We start from the raw sequence: 20380 nt of genomic DNA on the forward strand, positions 1-20380 counted from the left end.
TCGGATGGTCAGTACTGAGGGAGTGCCGTACTGTCGGAGGGTCAGTACTGAGGGAGTGCCGCACTGTCAGAGTAATTCCCCTTTAATAAGTGGGATCGCTGTTGTTCTGTGCAGCGACACCACCATCTGCTGGTCCCAGAGGGTAATACAGCTAAAACCTTCCTTAAAATTCTCGACACCCACCACCCCCCCCACCTCTCCATTTCTCTAGCGCCATTCAACCACTCATGACGTCCCAAAGCCCCTCACAGCCAATGTAGTTTTATTTTAGGACGTGTGGTCACTGTTGTAATGTTGGAAACGCAGCTGCCTATCTGTGAACAGCAAGATCCCACAGGCAGTGAAATGGACAAATGTCTCTGGTGGTGTGGGCGGGGACAGCGACCTTGGCCCAGGTCACGGGGGAGTGCCGTCCCTGCTCTTCCATGAGTACAATGGCGCCTTTATCAGCTTCCGCCCATCGCGTGTGAGACTGGAGTCACGTCTCGTGCCAGAGGGAATAATTGCCCCCTCTCAGGGGGGCATTTCGAGCCGTGTCACTTTTGTTTTTGCGATATTCCGACTTCTTTTCTGGTTAATTTTGCCTTCCTCGACGACTGACGGGTTAAATTTAACATGACGGAAGTACTGGCCAAAATAGCCAATTTACAACAACAACCTGCATTCACACAGCGCCTTGACAGCCACAACATATATTCCCCAGGGTGCTTCGCAGGAGCGTAAATCAGACAAAATTTGACCCCGAACCACATCAGGAGATATCAGGGACCATCGACCAAAAGCTCGGTCAGAGAGCTCGGTTTTTTAAGGAGCGTCTTAAAGGAGGAGAGGGAGAGAGAGGCGGAGAGGTTCAGGGAGGGAATTCCAGAGCTTAGGGCCCCCAGGCAGCTGAAGGCACGGCCGCCAATGGTGGAGAGATGGGAATCGGGGGATGGGAGAGAGGACGGAATTGGAGGGAGCGCAGCGATCTCGGAGGGTTGTAGGGGCTGGAGGAGGTTACATAGATAGGGAGGGTTGTCGGGGCTGGAGGAGGTTACAGAGATAGGGAGGGTTGTAGGGGCTGGAGGAGGTTACAGAGATAGGGAGGGTTGTAGGGACTGGAGGAGGTTACAGAGATAGGGAGGGTTGTAGGGGCTGGAGGAGGTTGCAGAGATAGGGAGGGTTATAGGGGCTGGAAGAGGTTACAGAGATAGGGAGGGTTGTCGGGGCTGGAGGAGGTTACAGAGATAGGGAGGGTTGTAGGGGCCGGAGGAGGTTACAGAGATAGGGAGGGTTGTAGGTGATGGAGGAGGTAACAGAGATAGGGAGGGTTGTAGGGGCTGGAGGAGGTTACAGAGATAGGGAGGGTTGTAGGGACTGGAGGAGGTTACAGAGATAGGGAGGGTTGTAGGGGCTGGAGGAGGTTGCAGAGATAGGGAGGGATGTAGAGGCTGGAGGAGGTTGCAGAGATAGGGAGGGATGTAGGGGCTGGAGGAGGTTACAGAGATAGGGAGGGTTGTAGGGGCTGGAGGAGGTTACAGAGATGGGGAGGGTTGTAGGGGCTGGAGGAGGTTACAGAGATGGGGAGGGTTGTCGGGGCTGGAGGAGGTTACAGAGATAGGGAGGGTTGTCGGGGCTGGAGGAGGTTACAGAGATAGGGAGGGTTGTAGGGGCTGGAGGAGGTTACAGAGATAGGGAGGGTTGTAGGGGCTGGAGGAGATTACAGAGATAGGGAGGGTTGTAGGGGCCGGAGGAGGTTACAGAGATAGGGAGGGTTGTCGGGGCTGGAGGAGGTTACAGAGATAGGGAGGGTTGTAGGGGCTGGAGGAGGTTTCAGAGATAGGGAGGGTTGTCGGGGCTGGAGGAGGTTACAGAGATAGGGAGGGTTGTAGGGGCTAGAGGAGGTTACAGAGACAGGGAGGGTTGTCGGGGCTGGAGGAGGTTACAGAGATAGAGAGGGTTGTAGGGGCTGGAGGAGGTTACAGAGATAGGGAGGGTTGTAGGGGCTGGAGGAGGTTACAGAGATAGAGAGGGTTGTTGGGGCTGGAGGAGGTTACAGAGATAGGGAGGGTTGTAGGGGCTGGAGGAGGTTACAGAGATAGGGAGGGTTGTAGGGGCTGGAGGAGGTTACAGAGATAGGGAGGGTTGTAGGGGCTGGAGGAGGTTACAGAGATAGGGAAGGTTGTAGAGGCTGGAGGAGGTTACAGAGATAGGGAGGGTTGCAGGGGCTGGAGGAGGTTACAGAGATAGGGAGGGTTGTAGGGGCTGGAGGAGGTTACAGAGATAGGGAGGGTTGTAGGGGATGGAGGAGGTTACAGAGATAGGGAGGGTTGTCGGGGCTGGAGGAGGTTACAGAGATAGGGAGGGTTGTCGGGGTTGAAGGAGGTTACAGAGATAGGGAGGGTTGTAGGGGCTGGAGGAGGTTACAGAGATAGGGAGCGTTGTAGGGGCTGGAGGAAGTTACAGAGATAGGGAGGGTTGTTGGGGCTGGAGGAGGATACAGAGATAGGGAGGGTTGTCGGGGCTGGAGGAGGTAACAGAGATAGGGAGGGTTGTCGGGGCTGGAGGAGGTAACAGAGATAGGGAGGGTTGTCGGGGCTGGAGGAGGGAACAGAGATAGGGAGGGTTGTCGGGGCTGGAGGAGGTTACAGAGATAGGGAGGGTTGTCGGGGCTGGAGGAGGTTACAGAGATAGGGAGGGTTGTCGGGTCTGGAGGAGGTTACAGAGATAGGGAGGGTTGTCGGGGCTGGAGGAGGTTACAGAGATAGGGAGGGTTGTCGGGGCTGGAGGAGGTTACAGAGATAGGGAGTATTGTCGGGGCTGGAGGAGGTTACAGAGATAGGGAGGGTTGTCGGGGATGGAGGAGGTTACAGAGATAGGGAGGGTTGTCGGGACTGGAGGAAGTTACAGAGATAGGGAGGGTTGTAGGGGCTGGAGGAGGTTACAGAGATAGGGAGGGTTGTCAGGGCTGGAGGAGGTTACAGAGATAGGGAGGGTTGTCGGGGCTGGAGGAGGTTACAGAGATAGGGAGGGTTGTCAGGGCTGGAGGAGGTTACAGAGATAGGGAGGGTTGTCGGGGCTGGAGGAGGTTACAGAGATAGGGAGGGTTGTCGGGGCTGGAGGAGGTTACAGAGATAGGGAGGGTTGTCGGGGCTGGAGGAGGTTACAGAGATAGGGAGGGTTGTCGGGGCTGGAGGAGGTTACAGAGATAGGGAGGGTTGTCGAGGCTGGAGGAGGTTACAGAGATAGGGAGGGTTGTCGGGACTGGAGGAAGTTACAGAGATAGGGAGTGTTGTCGGGGCTGGAGGAGGTTACAGAGATAGGGAGGGTTGTCGGGGATGGAGGAGGTTACAGAGATAGGGAGGGGGGTCATGTGGAGGCCATGAAGGGATTTGAAGACAAGGATTGAGACGTGTTGCCGGACCGGAGGTGGGAAAAGATGATGTCGATTTGCGGGAAGCATTATCACATTCTGCGATTGGGGAGTGACGGACTGTACAGTAAATGATTGCTTCACATCAGTTCATTGCATCTTCAAACGCCAGATATATTTCGTAATTGTTACTGTCCCCTTGCATCACTTTTCACTGGGGCACAGTTTCAGAAGGACTCACAGTCTAATCGTGTCGATGGTTGGGAAATGTAGCTGGACAGATTCAATAAATACTTGAAGGGGAAATAATTTGCAGGGCGTTGGGGAAAGAGGAAATGCGAGGGGTAAGGAGGGACTAATTGGATAGATCTTTACACAAACCGGCACAGTTATGATGGGCCGAGTGGGCTCGGCCTGTGCTGCGCGATTCTCTGAGATTAGGCTGGGTCTGTCCCGAGTGGAAACTCTGTTCTCTGCGAGTCACGTCTCCCAGTTGGTATTCGTCAAACCAGCTGCGTGTCTGAGTCGCTCCGATTTTCAATTTGACCCGAGGTACTTCCTTCAGGACCGAGTCATTTCAGTTCCTGAACTTTGCAACGTGGGTTTCGGGCGCCCAGAGAGAACGAAACCCGCTAAAAGGCGAAGGAGCCTTTGCTCAACTGTGCCCAGGTTGTTGTGATCTGGAACGCGCTGCCTGAAAGGGCGGTGGAAGCAGATTCAATAGTTACTTTCAAAAGGGGGGAATTGGGGAAATACTGGGAGGGGAAAAAAACGTCTGCCCTCTCGGGCGGGTGTAAAAGATCCCACGGCCACTATTTGGAAGAGGAGCAGGGGGGGAGTTCTCCCCGGTGTCCTGGGGACAATATTTATCCCTCAACCGACATCCCTAAAAAAAAAAACCAGATGATCTGGGTCATTATCACATTGCTGCTTGTGGGATCTTGCTGTGCGCACTTTAGCTGCTGCGTTTCCTGCATTACAAGCAGTGACCGCACTTCAAAACAGCACTTCATTGCCTGTGAAGCCCCATGGGATGTCCTGAGGGGGTGAAAGGTAAACGGACAATTGGTTGAGGGATAAATATTGTCCCCAGGACACCGGGGAGAACTCCCCACCCCACCCCCCGCTCTTCTTCCAAATAGTGGCCGTGGGATCTTTTGCACCCACCTGAGAGGGCAGACGGGGGCCTCGGTTTAATGTCTCATCTGAAAGACGGCACCTCCGACAGTGCAGCACTCCCTCAGTACTGACCCTCCGACAGTGCGGCACTCCCTCAGTACTGACCCACCGACAGTGCAGCACTCCCTCAGTACTGACCCTCCGACAGTGCAGCACTCCCTCAGTACTGACCCTCCGACAGTGCGGCACTCCCTCAGTACTGACCCACCGACAGTGCAGCACTCCCTCAGTACTGACCCTCCGACAGTGCGGCACTCCCTCAGTACTGACCCTCCGACAGAGCGGCACTCCCTCAGTACTGACCCTCCGACAGTGCAGCACTCCCTCAGTACTGACCCTCCGACAGAGCGGCACTCCCTCAGTACTGACCCTCCGACAGTGCGGCACTCCCTCAGTACTGACCCTCCGACAGTGCAGTGCAGCCTGTCTGAGCTGCAGTCAAGAGGAAGAGTAGCTAAACACTGGGAGCCATAGTTGAGAGTGAGAGTAGAGAGGGAAGGCGGTGCAGACCTGTGACGAACTCATTCTCATTTTGCCTGACTTGCAGCAACCAGCCAATGATGATTATGAAAATGTCAGCCCGTTGTATGCAGACGATGATGATACAAGTGAGGACGAGATTAATTACACGTCTGTCATGCACTTAAAGCAGCCCAGCAACCGCATTCAACGCCATGATTCCGAGGACAGCATTAATTACATTGCCGTTCGGTTTTAACCCACTCAGGTACCAACTGCTGAATGATTCCTTGAATTAACATGACAGGAGGTGATGGCCAAAAACAAGCTGCATTCATATAGCGCCTTTTATGCAGTAAAATCTCCCAAGGTGCTTGACAGGAGCATAAATCAGACACATTCTGACCCCGAGCCACGTCAGGAGATATTAGGGACCGGCGACCGGTTTTTAAGGAGCGTCTTTAAGGAGGAGAGAGGGAGGCGGAGAGGTTTAGGGAGGGAATTCCAGAGCTTAGGGCGCCAGGGCAGCTGAAGGCACGGCCGCCAATGGTGGAGCGTTGGGAATCGGGGTTTCCACAAATCCCCCAGCAGAGAGCTGGATGGTGGGGGCAGGAGTGCGGATGTTGGGTTTGGGGTGTGGGGTGCAGGTCCGACAGATGTGGGGTAGTTGCTATTTGACTACCGCGTGAGGCACTGTAGCTGAGCCGGAGATTATGGAGGGGTTTCGATCGGGTAGACGTAGAGAAGATGTTTCCACTTGTGTGGGGGGGAGAGACCAGAACTCGGGGCCATCAATATAAGACAGTCACTAATAAATCCGATGGGGAATTCCGGAGAAACCTCTTTCCCCAGAGAGTGGTGAGAATGTGGAACTCGCTCCCACAGGGAGTGGTTGAGGTGAATAGTATCGATGCATTTAAGGGGGAAGCTGGATAAACACATGAGGGAAAAAGGAATAGAAAGTGTTGCAACCGAGATGGGCGGAGTGCACTGTTTATTCTCATTCCATTTCCCAACAGGTCACAAACAATACTAATTTTTTTTCCCAGTTACTTATACGGTGACCAGGTTTCATTAATAAACTACAAAACTGTCAGTTTATTATAATACAAGTCTTAACCAGTAATGCAGCAAAGCATTAACACACAGATTGAAATATTAAAGTTCCCTTTTTATCTGACACACACACAGACACACACATACACACAGACACACCCCGGTTAACCGAAAAATAAAGAGATTTACTCTTTTAGAGCTCTCATACAAAAAAAAAAACACAAATAAAGGATACGTTGGCCAAAACACCAGCTAATTCTTGAAGAAAAAAAAGAGAAGACATGAAAAGATGTCAGATGTCCAATCTGGTTTAGCGTCCCAAATACGTCTCGACGGCTGTCACTGGAATCTTCCAAGAACAGTTCCTGTCTGGCGACGTTGAAGCTCAGTTTGGGCAGGTGTTCCAGGGAAAATGCAGTAACAGGGATTTCAGGCAGTTTCTTATACTTGCATCGCAGCTTCTCAAGAGATGAGAACGGGCAGGCTTTTTTCAAAGAGTTGGAATGGACTGAGCTGGGTGTTGCTCCCTTGGCAGGTTTTTCCCAACTGTCTTTTCAAGAGATTGTCCAGATCCCAACTCACTGTCCAAAGAGAAACCAGAAGCAATGTCACATGAGTCAAGCCTCCAGACCCCTATAAATCTTGACCTGTCACTTCTCTGTAAACATCTTTCCCCAAGTCAAAAAAAACCCTGCTGGGTAATTATTTGAAAAGCAGGTGCCTTCCAGTAACTGTTTAGAACACAAACCTCTCAGTGACCCTTGTCAAACAAAATACATCCTTTTCAGTTAGAAACTACAAATCTTCCAAATTTAAGAAAAAAATGGAAGCATTCATAATAAAGGATATGGTGATAGAGTGAGATGAAGAGGGGGGGTGAAACAAAATAGATGGGCCGAATGGCCTGTTCATGTGCTGTAAATTCTGTGTAATTCTATTTCGCAGTTAACACACTCTCTTTCTCTTTCTCTTTCTCTCTCTCTCTCTCATTCTCCTGCTCCCAGTTCCACCGGTCACTCAGGGGACAATGAACTGCATTCAAGCAGGATGAAGCATTTCAGCATTGCCCCTTCCCTCAGGAAGGAACTGTGACAAGGAAACAAAGTTGAATTATTCAGACTTCATTGAACGATTCTTGCTTGACACGCTGGAGTTTTGGCAACCATTTCTTTCCCAGCAGGATCACACATGGAGCACTGTGCACAGTTCCGGTCTCCATATCCCTTGGTTAGACCACACCGGGAGCACTGTGCACAGTTCCGGGCTCCATGTACCTCGGTTCGACCACACTCGGAGCACTGTGCACAGTTCCGGTCTCCATATACTTCGGTTGGACCACACTTGGAGCACTGTGCACAGTTCCGCTCTCCATATACCTCGGTTGGACCACACTTGGAGCACTGTGCACAGTTCCGGTCTCCATATGCCTTGGTTGGACCACACCTGGAGTTCTGCACTGTTCCGTTTTTCCGTAGACTTGCCAACACTTTACGATCGCGCTGGAGCTTCCAGGAATGGACAGTCAATCTCCAGGACACCTACTGCCGAAAACGCCCATGAGGAAATATCCCAGGAGTATTCAAGAGAATTTAGCGGTTTTATTGTTTCATTTGCTTTGAATGTTTTTTGTTTTTTTTACAATCATTTTGGGGTTGGAAAAAACCTCTTAAATCTGTGGGGGGAAAATATTGGATTGCCAGGCAAGTCAGAGGCATTTAATTGGGGATGACAAAAAGACCATAGGCTTATCTGATTGGGCATGAGGGAAGGTGGGACCTTGTGTGATTGGGTGGGCCCAGCAACCAATGGAAACAGGGGTTGGGGCAGGGTTGGTTATGCGTTGAAAACAACATGAAACAAAACAGTGTTGGCAATCGCTACCCTGACTGTGCATTCTTATCGGAGCCCACCCAACCTTTATCAATCTCTTGAGTATCGGTTGTGCTCAGAATATCATTCTGTGTTATTTATGTCAGATATGAATGGATTAAAAATGTGATGACTCCCCGGGGGGAGGGTACATGTAGCTCCAAGTGCCAGGCTACAGCTTTGCCAGGAAGATCCCACGGTTCGTCCGCCAACCCACGTGGAGTTTGCCCATCTGAGACTGTCGGGACACTGCAGCTGTTCCCAGTGGCAGGAGGGTCGGTAACCAGAGGGACACAGATTGAGGATAATGGGTAAAAGAACCAGAGGGGGGGGAGAGGAGGAGAATGTTTTTGACGCAGTGAGTTGTTGTGATCTGGAACGCGCTGCCTGAAAGGGCGGTGGAAGCAGATTCAATAGTAACTTTCAAAAGGGGGGAATTGGGGAAATACTGGAAGGGGAAAAATTTGCAGGACGATGGGGGAAAGAGCAGGGCGGGGGGGTGGGGGGGGGGGGGGGGGTGAGATGGGGACTAATTGGACAGATCTTTCCAAGAGTTAGCACAGGCAGGATGGGCTGAATGGTCGTCTCCTCCGTCGTACTGTTCTGTAATTCTATGGTCTGTTAGCCATGCTTAGGGCCAATGTGCATTTTGCAGACTGTTGCTACTTGAGTAAAATGTTTTGATAAAGTATTAAAAAATTCAGCTACAGAAGCATTCGGGCCCCCATTGCTGACGATGTGCACAAGTGTTCAAATTTCACTCAAAGAGGTCGGTTTTTAAGGAGCGTCTTAAAGGAGGAGAGAGAGAGAGGTGGAGAGGTTTAGGGAGGGAATTCCAGAGCTTAGGGCCCCCAGGCAGCTGAAGGCTCGGCCACCGATGGTGGAGCGAAGGGAATTGGGGGATGGGCGAGAGGCCGGAACTGGAGGGAGCGCAGAGATCTCAGAGGGTTGTAGGGGCTGGAGGAGGTTCAGAGATAGGGAGGGTTGTCGGGGCTGGAGGAGGTTACAGAGATAGGGAGGGTTGTAGGAGCTGGAGGAGGTTACAGAGATAGGGAGGGTTGTAGGGGCTGGAGGAGGTTACAGAGATAGGGAGGGTTGTCGGGGTTGGAGGAGGTTACAGAGATAGGGAGGGTTGTAGGGGTTGGAGGAGGTTACAGAGATAGGGAGGGTTGTAGGGGCTGGAGGAGGTTACAGAGATAGGGAGGGTTGTAGGGGTTGGAGGAGGTTACAGAGATAGGGAGGGTTGTTCGGGGCCTGGAGGAGGTTACAGAGATAGGGAGGGTTGTAGGGGTTGGAGGAGGTTACAGAGATAGGGAGGATTGTAGGGGCCTGGAGGAGGTTACAGAGATAGGGAGGGTTGTAGGGGCTGGAGGAGGTTACAGAGATAGGGAGGGTTGTAGGGCCTGGAGGAGGTTACAGAGATAGGGAGGGTTGTAGGGGCCTGGAGGAGGTTACAGAGATAGGGAGGGTTGTAGGGGCCTGGAGGAGGTTACAGAGATAGGGAGGGTTGTAGGGGCTGGAGGTGGTTACAGAGATCGGGAGGGTTGTAGGGGCTGGAGGAGGTTACAGAGATAGGGGAGGGTTGTAGGGGCTGCAGGAGGTTACAGAGATAGGGAGGGGGTGAGGAGGCCATGGAGGGATTTGAAAACAAGGATGTGAATTTTAAACTCGAGGTGTTGCCGGACCGGGTAGGTCACTGTAGGTCAACGAGTAACAGGGGGTGACAGGTGAACGGGATTCGGTGCGCGTTGGGACACTGGGGGTGGGTAGCAGGGATTTGGATGGGCTGAATCTAACGGTTTTGATTTGTGGTCACACAGTTGCTATAAATGCGGAACAGATTAGATTTTTTCCGCTTCGAAAGATTTCATCAGCACTTAAAACACTAATATAACACAGCAACTTCCTTCCAGTCACACTGACAGGCACTGTTACACAACTCTCAGCTGTCATTACTGTGCCAGAAGCTCATGAGTTTAATTCCCCATTCCAGACTGTCACAGGGTCAGTACTGAGGGAATGCTGCACTGTCGGAGGGTCAGTACTGAGGGAATGCTGCACTGTCGGAGGGTCAGTACTGAGGGAATGCTGCACTGTCACAGGGTCAGTACTGAGGGAGTGCTGCACTGTCCCAGGGTCAGTACTGAGGGAGTGCTGCACTGTCCCAGGGTCAGTACTGAGGGAGTGCTGCACTGTCCCAGGGTCAGTACTGAGGGAGTGCCGCACTGTCACAGGGTCAGTACTGAGGGAGTGCTGCACTCAGAGGTGCCGTCTTTCAGATGAGACATTAAACCGAGGCCCCCGTCTGCCCTCTCAGGTGGGTGTAAAAGATCCCACGGCCACTATTTGTAAGAAGAGCCGGGTGGGGGGGGGTGGGGGGAGGAGCGCGGGGGTGGTGGGGGGGAGTTCTCCCCGGTGTCCTCGGGACAATATTTATCCCTCAACCAACATCACTAAAAAAAAAGACAGATGATCTGGGTCATTATCACATCGCTGTCTGTGGGATCTTGCTGCGCGCAAATCGGCTGCCGCGTTTCCCACACTGCAACCGAGACCGCACTTCAAAAGATGTCCTGCATTGGCCGTGACGCGCTTTGGGACATCCTGAGGTGGGGAAAGGGGGTAGAGAAATGCACGTCTTACTTCTGTCGTTGCTGCACGTGGACTGCAGCGGTTCAAGAAGGCAGCTCACCACCACCTTCTCAAGGGGCAATTAGGGACGGGGAATAAATGCTGGCCTGGCCTGTGACGCCCACATCCCAGGAACACATGTGAAAAGAAAGCAGTCTTTTGAAAGGCGAGAATTGTGCAACAAACATTTACAATTAACTTTATATAAAATATATTCATTTACAGTCGAAAGTAACAGAACTCGTCCGAATAATTCGCAATTCCCTGTGCAAATCTTGTCACAGTTTGGCGCATTTTCAATACGTGTCCCAGTATTTACTCACAGGCATTAATTTAATTAACTGGAAAGTACACTCTTTAAAGTTCACAAGCCTTATCAGCCCATTGAAGTGACAAGCTGACCCTGTGAAGCACAGACGTGTCTCAGCTTTGTGGGGCTGCTTGACTAGCTCTTTCAAAGAGGTGGCACCCGCACCATGGGCTGAATGGCCTTCCCCCCCTGTGCTGCACTATTCCTGAATTCTAGCAGGGCGCTGGGAGGGAGTCGAGGGCTGGGAACGGAAGGGGAATCGTCCAACATGGGACACGGCTTAATCTCAGTTCCGCGACCCCCTTATCAGCACTGGGAGGTGGGGGGAGACGTGAGAGGGTGTAAAGTGAGTTCAGAGGCTGGGAATTGAGGGATGAAAGCAAAAAAGGGAAGGACTGCAATCGGCAAGTAACACATCTGAAAGTGGGGAACAGTGGTAAATATTAAGGGAGCTCCGCACCAGAGAATCTATTACTTAAATTCAGCAGACTCCGATCTCAGCAGTTTACAAGAGCGGGGAATGAGACACACACACACACACGCACTGATAACAGACGGGGGGGGGGTGGGGGTCAGGCACGGGTCTTACCTCCCCACGCCCGCGACCTCCAGAATGGGAGAGGTCTAACATCGACCCCCTGACCGCCAGACTTGCAGACTTCACGCACTGACCCCCGATTTCAAACCCCGCCACAAACCGACTGCTCCGGGAATGTCCTTCAGGGAACTGAATCTGCCATTGCTTCACTCTCGCCCGTCCCCCCGATTCCCATCGCTCCACCATTGTCGGCCGTGCCTTCAGCTGCCTGGGGGCCCTAAGCTCTGGAATTCCCTCCCTAAACCTCTCCGCCTCTCTCTCTCTCTCCTCCTTTAGGACGCTCCTTAAAAAACCGACCTCTCTGACCGAGCTTTTGGTCGATGGTCCCTGATATCTCCTGATGCGGCTCGGGGTCAGATTGTGTCACATTTTCGCTGCTGTGAAGCACCCTGGGACGTTGGACTGCGCTACGTAAATACAAATTGTTGTTGTTGCCTCGTATCTTGCCAGTGTCACTGAGATCCCAAATTTAAAAAGAGAGAGAAAGGCGGAGAGTTTTAGGGAGGGAATTCCAGAGCTCAGGGCCCCCAGGCAGCTGAAGGCACGGCCGACAATGGTGGAGCGATGGGAATCGGGGGGACGGGCAAGAGGCCGGAATTGGAGGGAGCGCAGAGATCTCGGAAGGTTGTAGGGGGCTGGAGGAGGTTACAGAGATAGGGAGGGTTGTAGGGGCTGGAGGAGGTTACAGAGATAGGGAGGGTTGTAGGGACTGGAGATGGTTACAGAGATAGGGAGGGTTGTAGAGGCTGGAGGAGGTTACAGAGATAGGGAGGGTTGTAGGGACTGGAGATGGTTACAGAGATAGGGAGGGTTGTAGGGACTGGAGATGGTTACAGAGATAGGGAGGGTTGTAGAGGCTGGAGGAGGTTACAGAGATAGGGAGGGTTGTAGGGGCTGGAGGAGGTTACAGAGATAGGCAGGGTTGTAGGGAGTGACCGATTCTGTAGCTTCTGAAGCAGCCTGTCGCTTGGCCTCCTGTGTAACGGCTCGGGCAGGGAGGGGAGACGGGTGATAGGACCATGGCCTGACCCACACATCCCCAGCCTCACTGCAGTTTAATCTCCGCGTACTGCGTGCTGTCTCTGGTTCCGACAACCGCGTCGCAGGACCGGGCCTTGGAGAAGTCGATGCAGGCGTAGTGAAGCTCCTGTAGCTGTGTCTCTGCTTCCGATCCCGCTGCCTCGCCATTCTCCTCAGGCTTCAGACTCCCTGCCTCGCTCACCTCCTCCGTCAAGCTGCCGACCTCCTCCCCTCCCTCTTCCTCCACCTCCACGTCCACCTCCACCTGAAACACAAACATAGGAGGCAACAGATCACTCAACAGATTCTCCCTCACAGCTCCCGAGCTCGCAGGAACAGGAGGAGGCCCATTCAGCCCCTCTCGAGCCTGTTACACAGGAACAGGAGGAGGCCCATTCAGCCCCCTCTCGAGCCTGTTACACATGAACAGGAGGAGGCCCGTTCAGCCCCCCTCTCACCCCTGTTACACAGGAACAGGAGGAGGCCCATTCAGCCCCCCTCTCACCCCTGTTACACAGGAACAGGAGGAGGCCCATTCAGCCCCTCTCGAGCGTGTTACACAGGAACAGGAGGAGGCCCATTCAGCCCCCCTCTCACCCCTGTTACACAGGAACAGGAGGAGGCCCATTCAGCCCCTCTCGAGTCTGTTACACAGGAACAGGAGGAGGCCCATTCAGCCCCCTCTCGAGCCTGTTACACAGGAACAGGAGGAGGCCCATTCAGCCCCTCTCGAGCCTGTTACACAGGAACAGGAGGAGGCCCATTCAGCCCCCCTCTCGAGCCTGTTACACAGGAACAGGAGGAGGTCCATTCAGCCCCTCTCGAGCCTGTTACACAGGAACAGGAGGACGTCCATTCAGCCCCTCTCGAGCCTGTTACACAGGAACAGGAGGAGGCCCATTCAGCCCCCCTCTCGAGCCTGTTACACAGGAACAGGAGGAGGCCCATTCAGCCCCTCTTGAGCCTGTTACACAGGAACAGGAGGAGGCCCATTCAGCCCCCTCTCGAGCCTGTTACACAGGAACAGGAGGAGGCCCATTCAGCCCCTCTTGAGCCTGTTACACAGGAACAGGAGGAGGCCCATTCAGCCCCCTCTCGAGCCTGTTACACAGGAACAGGAGGAGGCCCATTCAGCCCCCTCTTGAGCCTGTTACACAGGAACAGGAGGAGGCCCATTCAGCCCCTCTTGAGCCTGTTACACAGGAACAGGAGGAGGCCCATTCAGCCCCTCTCGAGTCTGTTACACAGGAACAGGAGGAGGCCCATTCAGCCCCTCGAGCCTGTTCCACCATTCAATGAGATCATGACTGATCTGTATCTTAACTCCATCTCCCCACCTTGGTTCTGTAACCCTTAATCCCCTCACCCAGTAAAAATCCATCAATCTCGGGTTTGAAAGTTCCAATTGATCCCCCGGCCTCGACGGCTTTTTTTGGGGGGAGAGAGAGTTCCAGATTCCCACTCCCCTTTGTGTGAAGAAGTGATTCGTGACGTCACCCCCTGAACGGCCTGGCTCTGATTTTAAGGTTCTGCCCCCTTGTTCTGGACTCCCCCTCCCCCCACCAGAGGATACACTTTCCCTCTATCTCGCCCACTGCATCAAGGTTTGAAAGGGAAAGGTGTGGGGGGCGATGGGGAAAGAGCAGGAGGGGGATTGGGGTATTTCAAAGAGCTGGCACAGGTATGATGGCCTGTGCGATAATAGCCCATGGGCTGATGTACTCTCGCCCCTGTGCCGAGCTCAGGACAACAGGCAGTTGCAATGTGTATAGGTGAATAATCTACTCAGTGACTAGATGAAGTAGGGGTGGGTTCTGTTATACCAAGCTGGCTGCAAGCACGGGCGTGACCTGACCAGCGAGAACTTCCATTTCTGCGTCCGTAACTGCCGCTGGCTTCGTCTTTCTGCAACAAAGAGCAAACAAACGCACACATCACTCAAAATCGGCACCCGTGTTAATTAGGGCACGAACGAGGAAAAACCGGAGCTGGCGATAATTTCACTGCCACGCAGCGCAGTTTATCTTATTTTTACAAACCCCGACATTCCCTGGACATAAGAAGGTGTAATGACGGTTCACCAGACTGATTCCCGGGATGAGGGGGTCGTCCGATGAGGGGAGATTGAGTAGAATGGGCCGATATTCTCTGGGGTTTAGAAGAATGAGAGGTGATTTCATCGAAACGTGTAAAATTCTCAGAGGGTTTGACAGGGGAGATGTTGAGAGGCTGTTTTCCCCCCCGGCTGGAGAGTCTAGAACTGGGGGGGGGGGGTTGGGGGGGGTCCCAGTCTCAGGATAAGGGGGTCGGCCATTGGGGACTGAGATGAGGAGGAATGTCTTCACTCAGAGGGTTGTGAATCTCTGGAATTCTCTACCCCAGAGAGCTGTGGATGATCAGTCGTTGAGTGGATTCAAGACCGAGATCGAGAGATTTTCGGGCGTTGAGAGAATCGAGGGACAGGGCGGGAAAGTGGAGATGAGGTAGAAAATCGGCCAGGGTCTTATTGAACTGGGTGGGGGGGGGGGGCAGGCTCGAGGAGGCGAATGGCCACCTCCTGCTCCTAATTTGTATGGCCGTACGGATCTGTCCTCTCCTCACAAGTGAAGTGGAAGGGAGGGAGTGAGGGAGGGAGAGAGGGAAGGAGAGAGGGAAGGAGAGAGGGAAGGAGAGAGAGAAGGGGAGAGAGAAGGAGAGAGGGAGGGAGAGAGGGAGGGAGAGAGGGAGGGAGTGAGGGAGGGGGAGAGGGAGGGAGAGAGGGAGGGAGAGAGGGAGGGAGAGAGGGAAGGAGAGCTGGAAGGAGAGAGGGAGGGAGAGAGGGAGGGAGAGAGGGAAGGAGAGAGGGAAGGAGAGAGGGAGGGAGAGAGGGAGGGAGAGAGGGAAGGGGAGAGGGAAGGGGAGAGGGAAGGGGAGAGGGAAGGAGAGAGGGAAGGAGAGAGGGAAGGAGAGAGGGAAGGAGAGAGGGAGGGAGAGAGGGAAGGAGAGAGGGAGGGAGAGAGGGAGGGAGAGAGGGAAGGAGAGAGGAAGGGAGAAAGGGAAGGAGAGAGGGAAGGAGAGAGGGAGGGAGAGAGGGAGGGAGAGAGGGAAGGAGAGCTGGAAGGAGGGAGGGCAGGAGAGAGGGAGGGAGAGAGGGATGGAGAGAGGGAGGGAGAGAGGGAAGGAGCGAGGGAAGGAGAGAGGGAAGGAGAGAGGGAAGGGGAGAGGGAAGGGGAGAGGGAAGGGAGAGAGGAAGGGAGAGAGGAAGGGAGAGAGGGAAGGAGAGAGGGCGGGAGAGAGGGAAGGAGAGAGGGAGGGAGAGAGGGAAGGAGCGAGAGAAGGAGCGAGGGAAGGGGAGAGGGAAGGAGAGAGGGAGGGAGAGAGGGAGGGAGAGAGGGAAGGGGAGAGGGAAGGGAGAGAGGAAGGGAGAGAGGGAAGGAGAGAGGGCGGGAGAGAGGGAAGGAGAGAGGGAGGGAGAGAGGGAAGGAGCGAGAGAAGGAGCGAGGGAAGGGGAGAGGGAAGGAGAGAGGGAGGGAGAGAGGGAGGGAGAGAGGGAAGGAGCGAGGGAAGGAGAGATGGAGGGAGAGAGGGAAGGAGAGAGGGAAGGAGAGAGGGAGGGAGAGAGGGAGGGAGCGAGGGAGGGAGAGAGGGAGGGAGAGAGGGAGGGAGAGAGGGAGGGAAAGAGAGAGGGCAGGAGCGAGGGAGGGAGAGAGGGAGGGAGAGAGGGAAGGAGAGAGGAAGGGAGAAAGGGAAGGAGAGAGGGAAGGAGAGAGGGAGGGAGAGAGGGAGGGAGAGAGGGAAGGGGAGAGGGAAGGGGAGAGGGAAGGAGAGAGGGAAGGAGAGAGGGAGGGAGAGAGGGAGGGAGAGAGGGAGGGAGAGAGGGAGGGAGAGAGGGAAGGAGAGAGGGAGGGAGAGAGGGAAGGAGAGAGGGAGGGAGAGAGAGGGAAGGAGAGAGGGAGGGAGAGAGGGAAAGAGAGAGGGAGGGAGAGAGGGAGGGAGAGAGGGAAGGAGAGCTGGAAGGAGGGAGGGCAGGAGAGAGGGATGGAGAGAGTGAGGGAGAGAGGGAGGGAGAGAGGGAGGGAGAGAGGGAGGGAGAGAGGGAGGGAGAGAGGGAAGGAGAGAGGGAAGGAGAGAGGGAAGGAGAGAGGGAGGGAGGGAGGGAGAGAGGGAGGAGAGAGGGAAGGAGAGAGGGAGGGAGAGAGGGAAGGAGAGAGGGAGGGAGAGAGGGAGGGAGGGAGGGAGAGAGGGCGGGAGAGAGGGCGGGAGAGAGGGCGGGAGAGAGGGAGGGAGAGAGGGAACGAGAGAGGGAAGGAGAGAGGGAGGGAGAGAGGGAGGGAGAGAGGGAAGGAGAGAGGAAAGGAGAGAGGGAGGGACAGAGGGAGGGAGAGCTGGAAGGAGAGAGGGAGGGAGAGAGGGAGGGAGAGAGGGAGGGAGAGAGGGAAGGAGAGAGGGAAGGAGAGAGGGAGGGTGAGAGGGAAGGAGAGAGGGAGGGAGAGAGGGAGGGAGAGAGGGAAGGAGCGAGGGAAGGAGAGAGGGAAGGAGAGAGGGAAGGAGAGAGGAAGGGAGAGAGGGAAGGAGAGAGGGCGGGAGAGAGGGAAGGAGAGAGGGAGGGAGAGTGGGAGGGAGAGAGGGAAGGAGAGAGGGAAGGAGAGAGGGAGGGAGAGAGGGAAGGAGCGAGGGAAGGAGCGAGGGAAGGGGAGAGGGAAGGAGAGAGGGAGGGAGAGAGGGAGGGAGAGAGGGAAGGAGCGAGGGAAGGAGAGATGGAGGGAGAGAGGGAAGGAGAGAGGGAAGGAGAGAGGGAGGGAGAGAGGGAGGGAGAGAGGGAGGGAGAGAGGGAGGGAGAGAGGGAGGGAGAGAGGGAAGGAGCGAGGGAGGGAGAGAGGGAGGGAGAGAGGGAAGGAGAGAGGAAGGGAGAAAGGGAAGGAGAGAGGGAAGGAGAGAGGGAAGGGGAGAGGGAAGGAGAGAGGGAAGGAGAGAGGGAGGGAGAAAGGGAAGGAGAGAGGGAAGGAGAGAGGGAGGGAGAGAGGGAAGGAGAGAGGGAAGGAGAGAGGGAGGAAAGTTTGGCAAGGTATCGGAGACAGGGAATGAATGAATGACAGTGACGAAAATAGAGGGGATGGCAAATTAGCACAGCGGAGAGGTTGCAGAACAGGTCGAACAGCAGACTCCAAATTCAATGGCCAGATTATCGGAGAGACATTGAAGGTGAAGTAAAAGATCCCACGGCCACTATTTGGAAGAAGAGCAGGGGGGGGAGTTCTCCCCGGTGTCCTGGGGACAATATTTATCCCTCAACCAACATCACTTGAAAAAAAAGACAGACGACCCGGGTCATTATCGCATTGCGGTTTGTGGGATCTTGCTGTGCGCCAATTAGCTGCCGCGGTTCCTACATTACAAACAGTGACCGCGCTTCAAACAAAAAAGCACTCCATTGGCTGCAAAGCATTTTGGGAGGTGCTGAGGTGGGGAAAGGCGCTATAGAAATGCAGTTTAATGGTGCTGCTGATCAGCATATGTTCTCACCTTCGACAGCAGACGATTATCCGACACAGTATGAGGGATAAAATAAGCATTCCAAGTGCTCCGGCAAGTACGCAGAGTATCATGTGGAAGTGATCAGGGCTTTCCCCTGCAAACACAGATCAGGAGTTACTCGATCTGATCGAGGGCAGACAGAGAGAGAGAGAGAGAGAGAGCAGAAACAAAGTACCTCGGTCTGTTCCATCACTTTCAGCAGACCTGCAGCATCTCAGAGAGACTATCAATTAGTGTCAGCACAGCTCAACTTCACTGGGTTCTCCTGTTTCACCGTTAGAGGGTCATCGATACAAAGAGTTAACCCCACTATCCAGGCCAACACTCCACGGTGCCAGTACTGAGGGAGTGCTGCACTGTCGGAGGGTCAGTACTGAGGGAGTGCTGCACTGTCGGAGGGTCAGTACTGAGGGAGTGCTGCACTGTCGGAGGGTCAGTACTGAGGGAGTGCTGCACTGTCGGAGGGTCAGTACTGAGGGAGTGCTGCACTGTCGGAGGGTCAGTACTGAGGGAGTGCTGCACTGTCAGAGGGTCAGTACTGAGGGAGTGCTGCACTGTCAGAGGGTCAGTACTGAGGGAGTGCTGCACTGTCGGAGGGTCAGTACTGAGGGAGCGCTGCACTGTCGGAGGGTCAGTACTGAGGGAGTGCTGCACTGTCGGAGGGTCAGTACTAAGGGAGTGCTGCACTGACGGAGGGTCAGTACTGAGGGAGCGCTGCATTATCGGAGGGTCAGTACAGAGGGAGTGCTGCACTGACGGAGGGTCAGTACTGAGGGAGTGCCGCACTGTCGGAGGGTCAGTACTGAGGGAGTGCCGCACTGTCAGAGGGTCAGTACTGAGGGAGTGCAGCACTGTCGGAGGGTCAGTACTGAGGGAGTGCCACACTGTCGGAGGTGCCATCTTTCAGATGAGACATTAAACCGAGGCCCCCGTCTGCCCTCTCAGGTTGGGGTAAAAGATCCCACGGCCACTATTTGGAAGAAGAGCAGGTGGGAAGTTCTCCCCGGTGTCCTGGGGACAATATTTATCCCTCAACCAACATCACTAAAAAAAAACAGATGATCTGGGTCATTATCACATTGCTGTTTCTGGGATCTTGCTGTGCGCAAACTGATTGCCACATTCTGAAGTTAACTTTCTCTCCCTGTCTCTCTTCCTTCGATCCCAAGCCACGCTCTCACCTTTGACCCACAGATACACCTTGAACATGGCTTCCCCATGTGGGTTTCTAACGGTGCAGAAGGCCGTCACATCCTCCTCGCCCTGGTGTCCTGTCAGGGCCAGGGAGCCAGTCACCAGGTGCCCGTCTACGACCTGCCACGCCACGAAACCTCCCTGCGTTTGGTTGCCGCTGACGTTGGCATGGGGGAGTTGCCAGGTGAGGTCTCCAGGTGGGTTGGATCTTGCCATGCAGACGCAGGTGACTCCCTCCGCCCTGCGAGCGCACGTCGACTCCCGGGAAATCTCCGGCTTGTCTGAGGAGGGAAGAACGGAAATGGAATGTTACCCCTTTATTGGGAGTGGGTTGGGAGTATAACAGTGAGGGAGTCTCGCTGCGATTATACAGGGTTTTGGTGAGACCGCACCTGGAGCACTGTGTACAGTTCTGGTCTCCATACCTAATGAAGGATAGACTTGCCTTAGAGGGAGTGTAATGAAGATTCAGTAGACTGATTCCCGGGATTAGAGGGTTGTCCGATGAGGAGAGATTGAGTAGAATGGGCCGATATTCTCTGGAGTTTGGAAGAATGAGAGGTGATCTCATTGAAATGCATAAATGGGGGAGCAGGGTCCCGGGTCCGAATGGACAGAAAAATCATTTTTAAGAAAGTGTCACAGATGCAGAAACCCCAGCATTTATCGCCCATCCCTAATTGCCCCTTGAGAAGGTGGTGGTGAGCTGCCTTCTTGAACCGCTGCAGTCCATGTGGGGTAGGTACACCCACAGTGCTGTTAGGAAGGGAGTTCCAGGATTTTGACCCAGCGACAGTGAAGGAACGGTGATATAGTTCCAAGTCAGGATGGTGTGTGACTTGGAGGGGAACTTGCAGGTGGTGGTGTTCCCCTGCATCTGCTGCCCTTGTCCTTCTAGTTGGTAGAGGTCGCGGGTTTGGGCGGCGCTGTCTAAGGATCCTTGGTGAGTTGCTGCAGTGCATCTTGTAGATGGTACACACTGCTGACACTGTGCGCCGGTGGTGGAGGGAGTGAATGTTTGAGGATGGGGAGCCAATCAAGTGGGCTGCTTTGTCCTGGATGGTGTCGAGCTTCTTGAGTGTTGTTGGAGCTGCAGCCATCCAGGCAAGTGGAGAGTATTCCATCACATTCCTGACTTGTGCCTTGTAGATGGTGGACAGGCTTTGGGGAGTCAGGAGGTGAGTTACTCACCGCAGGA

At 54.3% G+C, this 20380-nt stretch overlaps 2 protein-coding genes across 3 annotated transcripts in view; one reads left to right on the plus strand and one right to left on the minus strand.

The window, feature by feature from the left end:
* LOC137352774 (B-cell receptor CD22-like) overlaps positions 1–8397 on the plus strand; it is a 76843-nt gene extending 68446 nt beyond the window's left edge. Inside the window, exons 19-20 of one of the 2 annotated variants that reach the window (XM_068018579.1) lie at positions 5079–5258; positions 7051–8397. In XM_068018579.1, coding sequence (XP_067874680.1) covers positions 5079–5249 — 171 coding nt within the window. In that variant the 3' untranslated portion in view covers positions 5250–5258; positions 7051–8397. Of the gene's footprint in view, positions 1–5078; positions 5259–7050 lie in introns of those variants that run through there. The other variant, XM_068018580.1, reaches the window with a different exon arrangement.
* Positions 8398–10719: 2322 nt separating this feature from the next.
* Positions 10720–20380, minus strand: part of LOC137352776 (myelin-associated glycoprotein-like) — a 51373-nt gene continuing 41712 nt past the window's right edge. The window contains exons 3-6 of the mRNA XM_068018582.1: positions 19170–19463; positions 17977–18082; positions 14298–14379; positions 10720–12739 (exon numbers count right to left, since the gene is read on the minus strand). Coding sequence (XP_067874683.1) covers positions 12500–12739; positions 14298–14379; positions 17977–18082; positions 19170–19463 — 722 coding nt within the window. The 3' untranslated portion in view covers positions 10720–12499. The remainder of the gene's footprint in view (positions 12740–14297; positions 14380–17976; positions 18083–19169; positions 19464–20380) is intronic.

Source organism: Heterodontus francisci, chromosome 39 (assembly GCF_036365525.1).
Source record: "Heterodontus francisci isolate sHetFra1 chromosome 39, sHetFra1.hap1, whole genome shotgun sequence".
NCBI classification, from domain to species: Eukaryota; Metazoa; Chordata; class Chondrichthyes; order Heterodontiformes; family Heterodontidae; genus Heterodontus; species Heterodontus francisci.